Source organism: Euleptes europaea, chromosome 6 (assembly GCF_029931775.1).
Source record: "Euleptes europaea isolate rEulEur1 chromosome 6, rEulEur1.hap1, whole genome shotgun sequence".
Lineage (NCBI taxonomy): Eukaryota > Metazoa > Chordata > Lepidosauria > Squamata > Sphaerodactylidae > Euleptes > Euleptes europaea.
Window position 1 is genome coordinate 92666826 of NC_079317.1, and position 17837 is coordinate 92684662.

At 44.7% G+C, this 17837-nt stretch overlaps 1 protein-coding gene across 1 annotated transcript in view; it reads left to right on the top strand.

Annotated features, from left to right (window-relative positions):
- The first annotated feature begins 11913 nt into the window (after positions 1-11913).
- Positions 11914-17837, top strand: part of MOB2 (MOB kinase activator 2) — a 154821-nt gene continuing 148897 nt past the window's right edge. Inside the window, exon 1 of the mRNA XM_056850724.1 lies at positions 11914-11940. Coding sequence (XP_056706702.1) covers positions 11924-11940 — 17 coding nt within the window. The 5' untranslated portion in view covers positions 11914-11923. The remainder of the gene's footprint in view (positions 11941-17837) is intronic.

The window sequence follows — 17837 nt, forward strand, 5'->3', positions numbered from 1 at the left end:
ACATGACTAATGGTGAGAATCTCCTTTTTGATATTCGCCATATTTTGCATTACCACCAAAGAAAATAGTTAATCTGGCATGACATTCTCATTGTTTTACTAGTGAACCATAGATTAAAATGTGTGTCATATAACTAAATACCTTGCTCTTTGTACAATGCTACCCTCTGTAGGAGTGGATAGAGGTCTTCCTTCACCCCGTGCCAAAAGTACTGGGTAACAAGAAAACAATTCAAATCAGGGACATCTGTTCCCTGGTGTTTGCAGATAATGACTGGATCAAGTGTCTGCATAAAGGATAATTATTCTCAGCAGATGGTTTGATCAGTATTTTTAAAAATTCTGTTAAGAGAGAAGGAAGAAACTTATCCTTGCAATAAATTGCGCGGTTTCAGCAGAATGGATTCCCCCCTATAGATCAGTGAGCTGTTTGCAAATGAAAGACCGCTAACTTTAAAATAGAGAAATCATGATCTCTTGGCTAGCCACATAGGGCAAAATCTGATAGTAATTCTTATTCAGTGGTATTTCACTCTCTCGTAAAAGATGCATGTATTTTATTATGCAGAGCTAAAATGTAATTGCTTAAAGAATTCAGTACACCTGTTGGTTGCAGTGTATGTTGCATAACCTACCATTCAAGCAGCCTCTTAGAGGCAAAGTTATTGCATTTGCAACTGGGGCAGAGGAAGAAGATTACCCAAGATTTCAAAGCATAAGGCTCAAATGCACATTTGTGACAGCTGTTCTATACCACTACAAGGCGGGACAGACATTACTGTACATGGAGAGATGCTGCCCTTGGATAAAAGGAGGGAATCCTTTTCTTTAAAAGAAAGGATTTATGACAATCCTTGGAACTATGTAAAGGAGCCATATTAGAAATAGCATTTCCCATTCATTTGGAATGTTTTCAGTAGCAATTATAGGAGACGGGCAGCTCATTCCTGAGCTTTGTGGCGGCTGGGGACGGAGTAGCCGAGGCGCCACTGTGGCACCTCCAAAGAGGTTCCCCAGCCACTAAAAAGGGGGAAAAAAAGTGTTTTTAAATTTAAAAAATTAAAAATGGGGAATTTCCCCCCATAGGGAACAGTGAGGCTGCACCAGGAAAAACCTGGAGGGGGGGTGTTCCCAGACTGGAAGGGGTTAGGAGGCAGCCTAGCCACAGCACTGCCCACCAGAACTCCCCAGGAACACCTCCTTGGATGCCGGCAGTAGGCTGAGCCGGCGTCCATGGGCCGCACTGCCACGCCAGTCCTGGGGCTTGGCTGCAAGTGGCACTATGCTGCCGTCTGTGGCACTTTGCGCGGTGCCAGTGGCATGGATGCTGGCTTAGGGGGCTGGTCCCCTCCTAAGCCCATTCGGCCCCCAACCTCAAGAATGAGCTGTCAGGTTCAAATCCCTTGTCTTCCATGGAAGCTGGCTGGGTCACCTTGACAAGCCATTCTTTCTCAGCCTCACCTACCTCACAGGGTTAGTGTGAAAATAACATGTACGGGAGGAGAATGATGTAGCCTGTTGCTTTGGCTCCCCCTTAGAGAGAAAAGTCTTATATAAATATATAAAATACATTTTCAGCAAGGTGGTCTAAAAAGCTCAAATAGGGAGCAGGGATATTTCCAGCGTACTTGATTCATACATCTATTTTTACATGGTGATTCCATTGAAAGGTCACAAAAAGGAGGAGGGTTAAGTGCCACAGAAAAGGAGGGAATGACCTAGGTGCATGCAATAAAAAATACTGTACATATTTAAATGTATTGTCTCAGAAAGGAACAAAACCGAACCAGAAAACCGATTAGGTAACCCAAAAGTTGAAAAAATAACAAAAATTATAAAAAAAATCTCGAAAACATATTACCATCCTCAGTGCAGACTTCAATCAAGTATTTATACAAAATAATTCCCAGAAACACGGCCTCTCCTCTCAAGCCATATTGCCATTGGGACACCAAAAAGCCAAGGAAACAATCAAACAGAGACTCTTGGACCATGCCCTTCAATCAGATAGGGTTCAGATTCATAAATATTCAACCATCTTGCAATACATCAAACCTTTCCACCCTGCAGACTACCTTGGATTCCTGGAAGCATCCAAATATCGAAGGGCCTTTACTCTTGCGCTTTTTGATGCCTTACCTTCAGCTCTCCTGGAAGGCAGGTATCTCTGTACTCCCTTTCATCAACGACTATGCCCATGCAAAACAGAGAAAGTGGAAACAATAGAACATGTTCTGCTGCAATGTCCCTTCTACAATGACATAAGATCGCAGCACATTCTCCCCGTATTGTCATCCTTTCCTGGGAGAATGGAAAAAGCTAAAGTTTGCCTTCTCTTAGCAGACTCCTCTCGGGAGAGAACCATTCAAGTTGCCAAATTTTGCCTCCGGTCTAGTGGGATTCGTAAACGGCTAACTGAAAACGTTTCCCAGTAGAAGATCTTTCCTCCTCTTCTTCAAATCATCCTTCCAGAACCATTAACTTTTACTATTTTATTTTATTATTTTAACCTAACTTTTGGTTTTTTTTACCTAGAGCTAATATTGTATTGAAATAAAACTTGACTTGACAAAAGACTTCACCTATGTATTGTGGTGGGTTTGTGTCACTAAGACAACTTGCTGAAATGTGTTTCTCTCTCTCTCTCTCTCTCTCTCTCTCTCTCTCTCTCTCTCTCTCTCTCTCTCTCTCTATATATATATATATATATATACAGGGAGAGAGAGAGGGAGAGAGTACAATTTTATTACATAATACAATTTTGGCTCTTTTATGAAATACATTTTTCATTATTTTTTTTACAATTTGTAGATGTTGCATATATGCTATATGGAATGAGACCACTGTAGTAGTTAATATGGGTTTTTTTGGTGCTTGACACCTATATACTGTGCTCGTAGGGCACACATCACATTTTTTTGGGCTGGGGTGGTGGTTTTTTGATTTATTAAAGACACCAGTCTGTTTTTATACAGATATTTTACAGCCCCCCCCCTTTTCTTAACCTTTTGGGTTTCATCAGAGAGTGTGAAATTGATATTAATATGCAAATACACAAATAAGCCATGAAAACACTGCAGGAAAGAGCAAGTCAAGTCAGGTTAGGTCAGACCCGTCCCTTGCCTTACCATGTGAATGAGGCCAGGTCGGGCAGTCCCTCGCTACCTGCACAAGACTGCGCCAGGTCAGTCCCTCACTATGCAAGTGAGTCTGGGCCAGACTCCTCCTTTCCTGTGCCTTGCAGTGGCCCCTTGCTTGGGGTTGAGGTGGCTCTGGGGTGGGGGGGGCATGCTCCCAGGTCATCAGCACACTGGGCTTTTTCTAGGTGGCCATAATGGCCAACCTGCCCATGAAGCAAAGCTTTTCATGGCATGGAGGTAAATAACATGCCATTAAGCCTAAGGGGGTAGGGCATTTTCTCTCTCTAGGTTGTTGGCAACCCTAGAGAAAACTCAGTTGAGTTGAATACTTTTGGCTTTTCAGACGTTAACGCAGTAAGGAGTCAATGACATGTCTCTCCCTCCCTGCAGCGTTTCTTTTGGTTCCACAGTGAAGCTATTACAAGCTGTATTTAGGGAAGTATTTTAGCACAGAGAGCATTTTAGAGAATGATTTGACAGACGCTGAAATTGCAGTTCATCCGAGCCAGTCAATAGTGATTCAAAATCTGGAACATTAGAAAGACTAGTCACAACACTTGACAGTCTGCTCTTGGATTTTTCACTGTGCTGTTTCCATGTGGAAAAGATTTGCGTGAATCGTCTGTACTTTTCCTTGGCTTAGGAATGAAGGCTCAGCTACAAAGTGTGTTTATTTATATATATATAATTTTCATTCACCCGAATACAATCACAGTTTTCGTATATTTTCATAATACTGTCGTGCCCTCATTGTGAGTGCTATAAAAATCTCAAGATGTATTTATATTGCAAGCATCAGTATGGTAGTCAATCAATCAAGTTTTATTTCAATACAATATCAGCTCAGAATAAAAATCAAAGTTAGGTTTAAAATAATATAATAAAATAATAAAAGTTGATGATTCTGGGAAGGATGATTTGAAGAGGAGGAGGAAAGATCTTCTATGGGGAAGTGTTTTCAATTTGCCGTTTACGAATCCCACTAGACCGGAGGCAAAATTTGGCTACTTGAATGGTTCTCTCCCGAGAGGAGTCTGCTAAGAGAAGGTAGTCTATGAATATATTCTGTATTACCACACCAAATTATTTGCAATACAAAATGTTTGGCATTATGCTCTTCCTGAAACAGACATGATCTTTACTACAGAAGGGGTGGGGGAGAGTTGCTTCTTATTAGCAGGGGAAAAGACATGTGTAAAAGATATGGAGAAAACTATTAATTCAAAACCGATTGAGGCTAACTTATTTCTGGGTATTTAATGCACTACACATGCAATGTATTATCTCCTCTTCAGTCATTCTCCTCCGCAGGATGCCATTCTTTGAACAAAATTCTGATTCTCGTGAACTGTACATCTGAGGCTTGGAAGCTCTTGGTCTTTTCCCCACAAGACTTGGGATCCTGTGAGGATGACTGGCAACCTAGAACCACTTAAGAGTTGCCCGCACTAGACTCTGAGAGTTAAAATGTGCCTTAGCCTCTTGACAATAAGCGTAGTATGCTGTCAGGTTTTCGGATCCAATTAATGGAAAGGACAGGTCAAGTATACATGTCGGGGACAGTATGGGCAAGGTGTTCTGCCTCCATTTTTTTGAGAAGGACACAAGCCTCTACATTGCCCACTCCTGCATTTATCTCACTGGCAACTTGACCCTATGGTAATTAGCAAAGAGCTACTGCTGAAACCATACAGTACAAACTACTCTGAATCCTTCTGCCAGCCTCACGGTGCCCTGGGGACCGACTAATCTTCAGTATTGGCACTCGCGTTTCTGAGGTGATGCTTGCATTTTCTCTGCTTGAAGGTACAAGTTGAGAGGGGAAAATATAAATGAGTAACCTAATTATTAGGAAACCAAAGCCAGCCAAGAAAGATAGCTGAATGATCAGGAAGCACAGATCTTCTTCCTTTTCAAATGATCAGGGCGTTTGTGTAAAATCTTTCCCACGTAATTTTTAAAAACGGATTGAAAGATTCACAAACCATTGCTTTTCCTTAAGGACCCTTGCCAGATATGTGGGAAATATTGGATCAGTGTGTGTTCTTTAAATGTTGTACTCTTACCTATTGAGGTTTCTGTTAAACCATGGGAAAACTGCTTCCACTACCTGTCTGCCATTAAAGTAGGGTTCCAGCTCCGGGTTGGGAAATACCTGGAGATTTTGGGGGCAGAGCCCGAGGAGGGTGGGGTTTGGAGAAGAGAGGGGCTACAATGCCATAGAGTCCAGTTGTCAAAGCAGCCATTTTCTCCAGGTGAACTGTTTCCAACGGCTGGAGATCAGTTGTAATGGCAAATCTCCAGCTAGTACCTGGAGGTTGGCAACACTATTTTTCATTTTTCACCACCTGGAGGTTGGCAACCTACACTAAAGTGGAACAGACATAAAAATGGAAAGCATGTTACTCCAGGATAGGGTTTGTTGAAAGTTTGTTGGAAAGAAAATGAGAAGAGACCATAACTGGCAGGAAAAATGTGAAAGGAGAACAAAGATGGCTAAAATTAACAACCATTTCATAGAGCAATAGGGAATCTATACTTGTGATACACTAACCATGACACCAGTTGATTGTGTAAAGAGAATCATAGATACAAACAAATGCATAGAACTATAAGCTCTATTAGCTGCATTTCAAAAATACTTCAAGATACTTCAAAGGAGGACTGGAATAAATGTAAAGGAAAAGTGAGGATCATGGAGTTTAGGAAGCAAAGGGGGAATGAGGGAAACCTTCCCTGCAATCCAAATATTGATAATTAAGAGATTAGAAATAAGAAATTTGTGTAACATGGATTGACACAGAAAAATGCTCTCAACAACATTAACGGCAATGTTATGTTCACTGAATGCAGGTAATAGGAATAGACTATGAGGGCAGAAAAATATAAGTTATACTAAAAATAAAGTTAATCATAGGTAATTAGAGGGGCAGAACAACCCTGAGGTGCTTCTGTGCCATGCTGGCTAGCCACAGTGCAACTATGGAACTGCTGTTCCAGTCCCTACAGGGTTTAGTTACCCAGTGACTAGCAGGAAAATAGTGGGTTTTCAAGGCTTTCGTTGGGTGCAACTGCATTAGCATCCCCGGCAACCACACCGATGCAGTCCGTGGAAGAATTGTAGCAAAGCAGCAGGGCTCTGATGGACAGGGCAGCCAGGGGTCACTAGGCACAGGGGCTGAGTGAGCGCCTGTCACATTCCATGCTCGCCGTCAGCAGCACCCCCCCCCCACTCCCCCTTAAAGGGACCAAGCTCAGTCTCAAGGCCCTGGGCCCCTGACAGTTGTGCAGGGTCCTGAGAATTCCCCCCCCCCCAGCACCCCAAGCTGAGCCCCTGCCTACACCGAACAAAGGGCCCCCAAACCCCAGAAGGGGAAGGGGGGATGTCGCGGGCAGAGGCACACATCAGCACTCTCCATCTGTCAGACAGCACCTGCTTGGATTGCTTCCGCCCCGACTGGGTGGCCATCCGAGTCCTGTTCCTGTTCCGAGTCCTGTTCCAGTTCAGGCCAGCTCTCCAAGGCCAAGCTCCCATTGCCTGGGCTATCCCTGTCCTACAAAAGATCCTATTCTTCATCAGGTTCCTGGCCACCAGTTCCTTCCAAGGGGTTGTGGCTGAGGCCCTGGAGGTGTCCCAGTCCTTGGTGAACTCCTGCCTGCCCAGCTTCTTGGCTACCATGATGTCCAACCTACAGGAGCCATCCCTTCTACAGCCTGAATGTTCAGGCATCCAGCAATCACCAGGGCATCTTCATGGACCTTGTGGCCAAGTTCCTGGTCAGCGTCCATGATATTCAGATATTTGCAAACAAAGTACAAGTACAAAGTACGTGGCTGTGGGGCAAAAACTAAATACATTGTCTTAATAATTTCTATGAAAAAGTTAATACCAATCCTTCCCAATAAAATAATACCAATACCAACCTCCTTCCCTGGAGGTTTTTAAGAAGAGGTTAAATGGTCATCTGTCAGCAATGTTGATTCTGTGACCTTAGGCAGATGATGAGAGGGAGGGCATCTTGGCTATCTTCTGGTCACTAGGGGTGTGTGGGGGAGGTAGTTTTGAATTTCCTGCATAGTGCAGGGGGTTGGACTTGATGACCCTGGTGGTCCCTTCCAACTCTATGGTTCTATTCTATGAATCTGCAAGTTGGTAAATAACCAAAGATGTATATATTACTGATCTCAAAAGTCCTCCTCCATTCTGTAAACCTTCTTTGAGATGAACAGGAAGCTGTGCAGGCAGAGAATTGCTGAGGATTGGGATACCTCCAGGACCACTACCATGACCCCTTGGAAGGATCTGGTGGCCAGGAATCTGAAGGAAACCATGACCTTCTGTAGGACAGGGATGGCGCATGGGGTGGGAACTTCGTCCTGGAGAGCTAGGCAGAGCTCCTCACACAGGACTTGGATGGCCACCGAGTCCAGGCAGAAGCAATCCAAGCAGGTGCAGTTTGACAGGTGCAGCATCCTGATTAGGGTTGCCAGGTCCCTCTTTGCCACTGGCAGGAGGTTTTTGGGGAGCCTGAGGAGGGTGGGGTTTGGGGAGGGGAGGGACTTCAACGTCATAGAGACCAATTGCCAAAGCAGCCATTTTCTCCAGGTGAATTGATCTCTATCGGCTGGAGATCAGTTGTAATAGCAGATCTCCAGCTAGTACCTGGAGGTTCAGCAAAGTCACAGCACTTATGGCTATAACACAATAACCAAGCAGTATCAGTGTTTATATACATATATTTAACAGAATGTGTGCAATCCTATATCTAACTGAGCTAGCACACATTCTGTTAAAGATATGTATATAAACACTGATACTGCTTGGTTATTGTGTTATAGCCATAAGTGCTGTGACTTTGGTAAACTTTGATATACAGCACTGATTATTTTGGTTTTGAGTACCTGGAGGTTGGCAGCCCTACTCCTGATGCATGCCTGGTATTTCCGAATCCCTCCCCTACAATTTCCAGACATGTTCAGCCTTTATTTTGTGTGCCAGGTCATATTCATATCCACGCAAACAACTAGGGTTGCCAGGTCCCTCTTCACCACCGGCGGGAGGTTTTGGGGGCGGAGCCTGAGGAGGGCAGGGTTTGGGGAGGGACTTCCATGTCATACAGTCCAATTGCCAAAGCAGCCATTTTCTCCAGGTGAACTGATCTCTGTTGGCTGGAGATCAGTTGTAATAGCAGGATACCTCCAGCTAGTACCTGGAGGTTGGCAACCCCAATCATTATGCATGCCTGGTATTGCTGAATCCCACCCCCTTACGAATTCCAGACATTTTCAGCCTTTATTTTGTGCATGGGGGGCATTTGTATTCACGCAAACAACTCATTTTAAACTTCCCCTTCTTTTAGGTCCCTCTTCACCACCGGCGGGAGATTTGGGGGGGGGCGGAGCCTGAGGAGGGCGGGGCTTGGGGAGGGACTTCAATGCCATAGAGTCCAATTCCAAAAGCAGTCATTTTCTCCAGGTGGACTGATCTTTGAGATCCTTGTGAGGAACCAGTCTGGTCCGTTATGAAATGATACCTATTAGGTGCATTCTATTTCCTTTTTTTGATTGCATAGCTGATGAAGCCCATAGCGAAACGTGGTCACATGATCTAGACAACACGTCCTATCAATGAAGCTATGGATTAATTCTTGATGTTTGTTCCCAAGCCTTCTGTCTACTTCTTCCTGCAAAAGAAAAATACAAGATTATATAGAACAAGCATTTTCAAGATCTGTGCTCTGAATACTTCCCTTTGAACTTGTTAAATTATATCAGTTTCTGACGATTGTTTGAATTGTCTAGGCTGGGAATTTTTTGTTGTATATATTTGTGCATTTTGTTCTGTTTGTATTTTTGCTTATTTCACCTTTTCACTTGTCACTTTAATATATTTGTATTTATACCACATTGTCCTTGCGTGCTGCTTCTGGTTTGCTTTACCTACTATGCAGCACGGAGCCTTCCCTTTTTTTCCAAGTACCTGGAGGTTGGCAACTCTAAGTCAATGGCCAAAGTGGCCATTTCTTCCAGGGGAACTGATCTCTATTGTGGTTTCTGATGTCAGACTTATGTCCATTTAATCTTTGTCCAAGAGACTGACCTGTTTGTCCAATGTAGATTGTGGAAGGGCATTGCTGGCATGTGATGGCGTAAATCCCATTAGAAGATGAGCAGGAGTCTGAACCTGAGAGAGTATGGCTGACATTGGTGGGTCCAGAGATGATGCCCCACTGGTTCCCAACCAGGGGTCCGTGGACCCCCAGGGGTCCGCGAGAACTAAATTAAGGTCCGCGAAACAAAGTCATAAACCCATAATAAATTAATATTTCCAATTAAAAGTTCTCTATTATAAAATATATATTCAAATATTATTCTAAGTTTAATGTTGAACTAACAGTTATGATTAAAGTTTATTTTCAAATGCTTGGAATTTTTATTTTGAACCTTGGGGTCCCTGCACCGAACAAAAAAGTCCTAGTCAAAAAAAAAGGTTGGGAACCCCTGCCCCAGAATCTACATGAGGCCACTGTGAATCACCTTCCTTCCTTGGTAGACTTCCCCACCCCACCCCATCCCTCATAGGAAGACTACATCCCCCATCATGCTTCAGTAGGCCGGTCACTGTGAATCACCTTCCTTCCTTGACAGACTTCCCCACCCCATCCCTCATAGGAAGACTACATCCCCCATCATGCTTCAGTAGGCCGGTCACTCTGAATGACCTTCCTTCCTTGATAGACCTCCCCCACCCATCCCTCATAGGAAGACTACATCCCCCATCATGCTTCAGTAGGCCGGTCACTCTGAATGACCTTCCTTCCTTGACAGACTTACCCACCCCATCCCTCATAGGAAGACTACATCCCCCATCATGCTTCAGTAGGCCGGTCACTGTGAATGACCTTCCTTCCTTGACAGACTTCCCCACCCCATCCCTCATAGGAAGACTACATCCCCCATCATGCTTCAATAGGCCGGTCACTGTGAACGACCTTCCTTCCTTGATAGACCTCCCCCCCCATCCCTCATAGGAAGACTACATCCCCCATCATGCTTCAGTAGGCCGGTCACTGTGAATAACTTTCCTTCCTTGATAGGCTTCCCCCCCCCCATCCCTCATAGGAAGACTACATCCCCCATCATGCTTCAATAGGCCGGTCACTGTGAACGACCTTCCTTCCTTGATAGACCTCCCCCCCCATCCCTCATAGGAAGACTACATCCCCCATCATGCTTCAGTAGGCCGGTCACTGTGAATCACTTTCCTTCCTTGATAGGCTTCCCCCCCCATCCCTCATGGAAGACTACATCCCCCATCATGCTTCAGTAGGCCGGTCACTGTGAATGACCTTCTTTCCTGGATAGACTTCCCCACCCCATCCCTCATAGGAAGACTACATCCCCCATCATGCTTCAATAGGCCGGTCACTGTGAACGACCTTCCTTCCTTGATAGACCTCCCCCCCCACCCCTCATAGGAAGACTACATCCCCCATCATGCTTCAGTAGGCCGGTCACTGTGAATAACTTTCCTTCCTTGATAGGCTTCCCCCCCCCCATCCCTCATAGGAAGACTACATCCCCCATCATGCTTCAATAGGCCGGTCACTGTGAACGACCTTCCTTCCTTGATAGACCTCCCCCCCCATCCCTCATAGGAAGACTACATCCCCCATCATGCTTCAGTAGGCCGGTCACTGTGAATCACTTTCCTTCCTTGATAGGCTTCCCCCCCCATCCCTCATGGAAGACTACATCCCCCATCATGCTTCAGTAGGCCGGTCACTGTGAATGACCTTCTTTCCTGGATAGACTTCCCCACCCCATCCCTCATAGGAAGACTACATCCCCCATCATACTTCAGTAGGCCGGTCACTGTGAATCACTTTCCTTCCTTGATAGGCTCCCCCCCCATCCCTCATGGAAGACTACATCCCCCATCATGCTTCAGTAGGCCAGTCACTGTGAATGACCTTCCTTCCTTGATAGACTCCCCCCCAACCCTCATAGGAAGACTACATCCCCCATCATGCTTCAGTAGGCCAGTCACTGTGAATGACCTTCCTTCCTTGATAGACTCCCCCCCAACCCTCATAGGAAGACTACATCCCCCATCATGCTTCAGTAGGCCAGTCACTGTGAATGACCTTCCTTCCTTGATAGACTTCCCCCCCATCCCTCATAGGAAGACTACATCCCCCATCATGCTTCAGTAGGCCGGTCACTGTGAATGACCTTGCTTCCTTGACAGACTTCCCCACCCCATCCCTCATAGGAAGACTACATCCCCCATCATGCTTCAGTAGGCCGGTCACTGTGAACGACCTTCCTTCCTTGATAGGCTTCCCCCCCCCCATCCCTCACAGGAAGACTACATCCCCCATCATGCTTCAGTAGGCCGGTCCCTTCCGGGTTGCGGCGGCCGGGCGCGTGAGAGGCAGGGGGCGGAAACGCCGGAGGGGAGGCAGTGTGTTTACTTCCGGCCGCCCCGCGAGCGAGCCGCGAGCGCGCGAGGGGAGCGTGCGTCAGTCAGTCAGTCAGTCAGTCAGCCCGGAGGAGAAGCCCGAGGCGGGGAGAGCGAGCGTGGGGGAGGCGCTCCGGCCTGGGACGGGGCCCCCATGAGCCGCCTCCGAGGCCGGTGAGGAGACGAGCCCGGGCGGGCAGGCAGGGGACGCAGCCCGAGCCGCCCGCCCGCCCGCCTGCCTGCCTGCCTGCCTGCTCGCTCGTCCGGCCGGCCCAGCACCGCGGCGGCGCGTCGCAGCAGCAGCAGCAGCAGGCGGCGTCATGGACTGGCTCATGGGGTGAGTCGTGCCGGCTGGGCTGGGCAGCGAGGAGCGCGTCCGGCTTCCCCGTGGGGGGGTGGGGGGGAGGAAGGAGTTCGCCTCCCCTGGCTTAACTTGTCCAGGCTGAGCATTGGAGATGCGCGTGCAGCAATACTGGGCAGGCACATGTTGTTGGTAGGGATTTGCAAGCCTTGGGTTGTTAAACGTTCTGTAAGGATGCCTCCCTGGCCACCAAGATCAAGTTAATTCGTGCCGTCGTATTCCCTGTTACTATGAAACTGAAATTGTGGAAGACAAATTGCCAATTGTGGAAGACAAATTGCAAGACTTGCAAATCCCTACAAATAACATGGCCCTGCCCAGTTGGCATTAGAGGTGCACGTGCAGTAATACTGGGCAGGCACATGTTGTTTGTAGGGATTTGCAAGCCATGGGTTGTTAAACGTTCAATAAGGATGCGTCCCTGGCCACCAAGATCAAGTTAATTCGTGCCGTCGTATACTATGAAATTGAAATTGTGGAAGACAAATTGCCAGGGACGCATCCTTATTTAATGTTTAACAACCCAAGACTGGCAAATACCTACAAATAACATGGCCCTGCCCAGTTGGCATTACAGATGCACGTGCAGTAATACTGGGCAGGGCCATGTTATTTGTAGGTATTTGCAAGCCTTGTGTTGTTAAACATTAAATAAGGATTCGTCCCTGGCCACCAAGATCAAGTTAATTCGTGCCGTCGTATTCCCTGTTACTATGAAATTGAAATTGTGGAAGACTTTCTAAACCTTGGCATTGGAGATGCATGTGCAGTAATACTGGGCAGGGCAATGTTATTTGTAGGTATTTGTAAGTCTTGTGTTGTTAAACATTAAATAAGGATGCGTCCCTGGCCCCCAAGATCAAGTTAATTCATGCCATCGTATTCCCTGTGTGTGTGTAAAGTGCCGTCAAGTCGCAGCCGACTTATGGCGACCCCTTTTGGGGGTTTTCATGGCAAGAGACTAACAAAGGTGGTTTGCCTATGCTTTCCTCTGCACAGCAACCCTGCTGTTCCTTGGTGGTCTCCCATCCAAATACTAACCAGGGCCGACCCTGCTTACCTTCTGAGATCTGACGAGATCAGGCTAGCCTGGGCCATCCAGGTCAGGGCATCGTATTCCCTATAACTATGAAATTGAAATTGTTGAAGACTTTCTATACCTTGGCATTGGAGATGCACGTGCAGTAATACTGGGAAGGGACATATTATTTATAGGTATTTGTAAGTCTTATATTGTTAAATGCAAGGAAGCTTATATGAACAAAGTAGATTCCGTTGCATTTTGGTGTTATGGGAGAGTGTTACGGATACCGTGGGTTCTAGATCAAATCGAGGCTGAACTGACCCTAGAAGCTAAAATGACTAAACTGAGGCTGTCGTATTTTGGTCACATTATGAGAAGACAAGAATTACTCAACGTTAAGGTTGACAATGAGGAAATTGAAATCGTTCAAGACTTTCTATTCCTTGGCTCGATCATCAACCAAGGGAGACTGCAGCCAAGAAATCAGAAGGCGATTGAGGCTGGGAAGGGCAGCCATGAAGGAGCTAGAAAAGATCCTGAAGTGTAAGGATGTGTCACTGGCCACCAAGATCAGGTTAAGTCATGCCATCATATTCCCTATTACTATGTATGGGTGTGACAGCTGGACAATGAAGAAAGCTGACAGGAAGAAAGTAGATTCCTTTAAAATGTGGTGTTGGAGGAGAGTGTTGCAGATACCGTTACAGATAAAACAAATCTAATCAAGCCTGAACTGACCCTAGAAGCGAAAATGACTAAACTGAGGCGTATTTTGGTCACATTATGATAAGACAAGAGTCACTAGAAAAGACTGTGATGCTAGGAAAGGTTGAGGGCAGCAGGAAAAGAGGAAGACCCAACAAGGGATGGATTGACTCTATAAAGGAAGCCACAGCCCTCGGTTTGCAAGATCTGAGCAAGGCTGGTAAGGATAGCACATTTTGGAGGACATTGATTCATAGGGTCGCCATTAGTTGGAAGCGACTTGACGGCACTTAGCACATACACATTGTTAAATATATTATTAGCTGCCTTTCATATTGCAATGTCAATTGTTAAGCAGCGAGGGACTCCTGGCCAATGTGTAGAGCCGCTTCTCTTTCTCCCCCCACTGAAAAGCCCGGTGGGTTTGCTGTGGCATGGCCCCAGGCGCAGTTATTCATGCAGGGAGTTGGGCAATGCTCCTGAGACCTGAGTAGTTTTTAGGATTAGCTTACACTTGTGCAGTACGCGCCTAAGTATGGAGCGTTGATTATAATCTGCAAGGGGGAGTGTGGAATCAAGGACAATATTTGTCCCAGAGAAGCAAATACTGGGTTAAAAAGATATGTGAGGATGCCTACTAGTAACTTCCAAGGTTTTTTTTTTTTTGAAATGCATACACTCTCTGAACTATCACAAACTCTGGGATTATAAAACAATGCAGACGTGAGATGTTCTCAGCTGCTAGAGGGTGTTGGTGGACAGCAAATTAAGTTTGTTCATGAAGGTGTAGATTGGCATTGTTGCCAGGGGAACTTTGAATGCTTACATAGCACCAGTTTGCAATTGCTGGTGGTGGGAATCTCAGTACGGGGTACAAAAAGAATGTCAGTGGTGTCCTAGCCTCTAGTGGGAAAATTAAGGTTCTCTTGATTGGCACTGATAATAGCTCATGTGTCAGTAGATGGCACTTTCTAGGCAGATAGTATGGAGCACATCACTGCAGCTGGTCTGGGATCTTTCTGGAGACCAAGGCATGCAAAATGGTTGGTAATGCTACTTGACACAGGCTGAAGTGTGGTTTAATAGCAGGAGACTTCAGGGACAAGGGAGTCTCCCGAATAGCTTGAGGGGTTTCAAACGTAAGGCCCGTGGGCCGGATCTGGCCCCTTGAGAGCTCTTATCCGGCCCGCGAGCCAGTTGAGATAGCCACCACCCCCCACTCTCGATCCGGGCTGGCGAGGCATGGGCCGGCGCAACCAAGTGGCATTTGTGTCATATCCGGCCCTCGTAACAATTGAGTTCACCACCCCTGGCTTAACTTGTTTAGGCAGAGCATTGGAGATACTGGGAAGGGAGATGTTATTTATAGGTATTTGTAGTCTTGTATTGTTAAATATATTATTAGCTGCCTTTTGTGTTGTAATGTCAGTTGTTAAACAATATTCCTATTCTAGAATAGATTGCAGGAGAGCAGAAATGCAGTGTATAAATTCTGCTGTATTTATTAACACATTGATCATTTAAATCCTGAAAAGGCAAGTCTCAGCACATTTCCATCAACTTAGGCTTCTGTTTTTTGCAGTACTTTTTCAGGTCACACCTTGAAACTTTTCAGCGCTTGGCTTGGGAGTATGAGGAAGCTGAGACCTTTGCAGAGGTTAAAACTAAATCATTGTCATGCCAGGAGGCTTTGGAAAGTCTGGGATTAATAGTGCTAATTAAACAGACAGAAAGTTAGAAAAGAATTTGCTGCTGTTTTAGGGTTAAAAATCTCAGTTGAAGGACACTAGCAATGCTCAAGTTCAGACTGCATGAATATACTTGATGTGAGTGAATTTTGGTGAGCTGCACAATTCATTATTTAATACTTTATGTTTCAACAAAGGCTTCTATTAACAATGGTTTATTAGGATAGTCTAGGGTACTAGAAGACGGCCCTGTGTAATGTTAGGTGCACTCCTAGAATTATGCCTGGCACTCATTTACTCCAGTGAGGAAAAACAAAAAACCTCTAATTAGTTAACTATCTTACTTTTCTGTTCTTTTGGTAAAATAAGTCCTAAATCCCATGGGAGGAAACCTATGCTGTGGTTTCTCCTGCCAGAATCAGCCTGGTGTTTTGTTTTGGTGAATGCTTAAACTAGCCTTAGACTCCTCTGGCATAACCCGGGACTTCTCAGGAAGAAACAGGGCTGCTGCACTGTTTATGCTGCTGAAGTAACACCAATACTGGACTCTTTATTAGCATCCATAATTACAATGCAGGTACGGTTCTAACTTTTTATTTTTGCGGACTGCCAAGCACCTAGATTCCAGTACAGAAACTTGTTTGTCTCTCCAAACTGGGTTAAATAAGTGCGTATAATTCTTATCGCATATCACTTATATGCTTATGTTATTGAATCATAAGGTAGACGAGAGTAGAATGATGTGCTTTAGTGAAAACTTCCTGTCAGACTTAGAGTCAATGTCAGTGTTTATTTTTAATCTAAATGTAATTTCTGGAATATTTTTTGTGGCACCATTGTTTTGTAAAAGGTAACTCTTTCATATACATCTTTTTTGAAGCCCTGTTTCAGGTTAAAAATATATTGTCTCCAGTTATAACTTGAACGTCAGCAGTTACATGAATTGGGTCTTCACTGCAGTTACCTGGACTTTTAGCACATCATCAGTATTAGTGGTGCCTGTTTTGTTAAGTCTGATCTCAAATGTTATAGACAAATTGTATAGTTGAAGGAAGAAGACGGGGGAGGTGGAATAAATAATGCTTAAAACTCTACTGCTATCTGCACAGTTTCCTACATTTCCAGAATGAAACATATAGTACCAGTTTACTGTAGGAAGACTTTAGTAGCGTCACCTACCCCCAAAATTCAATGAAAGCTAACCCCTTTGAGGAAGAAACGAGATGGAAATAAATGCTTCATGAAATAGACTGTACATTTCCTTGTGAGGGCAGAAAGGTGGGATAGAAACTTGTAAAATAAAAACAACATGCTGAATTGTGTTGGCGATTTTCATAACTTACATGTAGAAGAGTTATGTATATCTGATTTTGAGTACTTTTTCTCATCACGATTCTAATATTATTGTCTACCTGTAATACAATGTAGTTCATGTTCTGTATTCTGACTTCATAACTATAGTAACCAACGTTCAACAGGAGGAATAAATTGTGTTGATACTCTATAACAAGAGTTATCTTTATTTTAGGTTGCTACTGTTCCAAGATTAGCCCTCACTTATCTTTTGTAGCACTTAAAGGAAATTTATGGACCTGGATAACTGATTGTCCAATTCTTTGCACATTTATTTGGAAGTACCACTTATTTCAATGGACTCCAGATAACTGTGCACAAGTCTGCAGCCTAAACAACTTATATAGGCTCAATGCAGACACAATGTTTCCCAGTTTCATAACGGGTAATAAGAGGCTGGAATTGCCCATGGGGTTGCATGTTCCCTCCTGTACTTGAATCCCCAAACTTCTTTTGAGCTTTCAGCGTTAATCATTGTATAGCATCTGTACTGAGGCTAATGCTGTCATAGTTAGCTGTAGCTGGGATTTGAGGCCAATTCAGGTCTTCTGCGGAGGGCTACAGCCAAGGTGCTTCATGCTGCCCAGGAATATTGAACTTCTATTCATATCTTAGTATGAATAGTTTTGAGTTTATGAAAGATTAAAGGAGTCCTGCATTGGGCAGACAACAGAGCTGCAGTATACAACTTGTTATTTCCTGAATTATTGAAGTTGCTAAACTGCCACCAAATCTTCATGACCTTACACTTAAAGAGGTGGGATATGCAATACATTGCACATTTTAAAAGTTCAGGAAAGCTAAATGCTCCCACTGTATGTTGAAAGTGGGTTATAATAGGCAAATTTGGTTGCTGTGTAGATTAGTTTATGTCGTTGGACTATTTGCTGTGACAGTAGCAACATACCAGCAATCTTTACATATTATAAAGACAGCCGCTGTCCTTTTATATGTATCATTTTCTTAATATAGATCTTATATCCTTCATTATGAAGGAGAGATATCTTTACTGAATGTGACCAAGGCTGTAACTTTCATCTTGTGAACCACTGTGATGCAAAAGTTGATGTGTCTAAGTCTGGGTAAACTCAGGTTTTATTCCC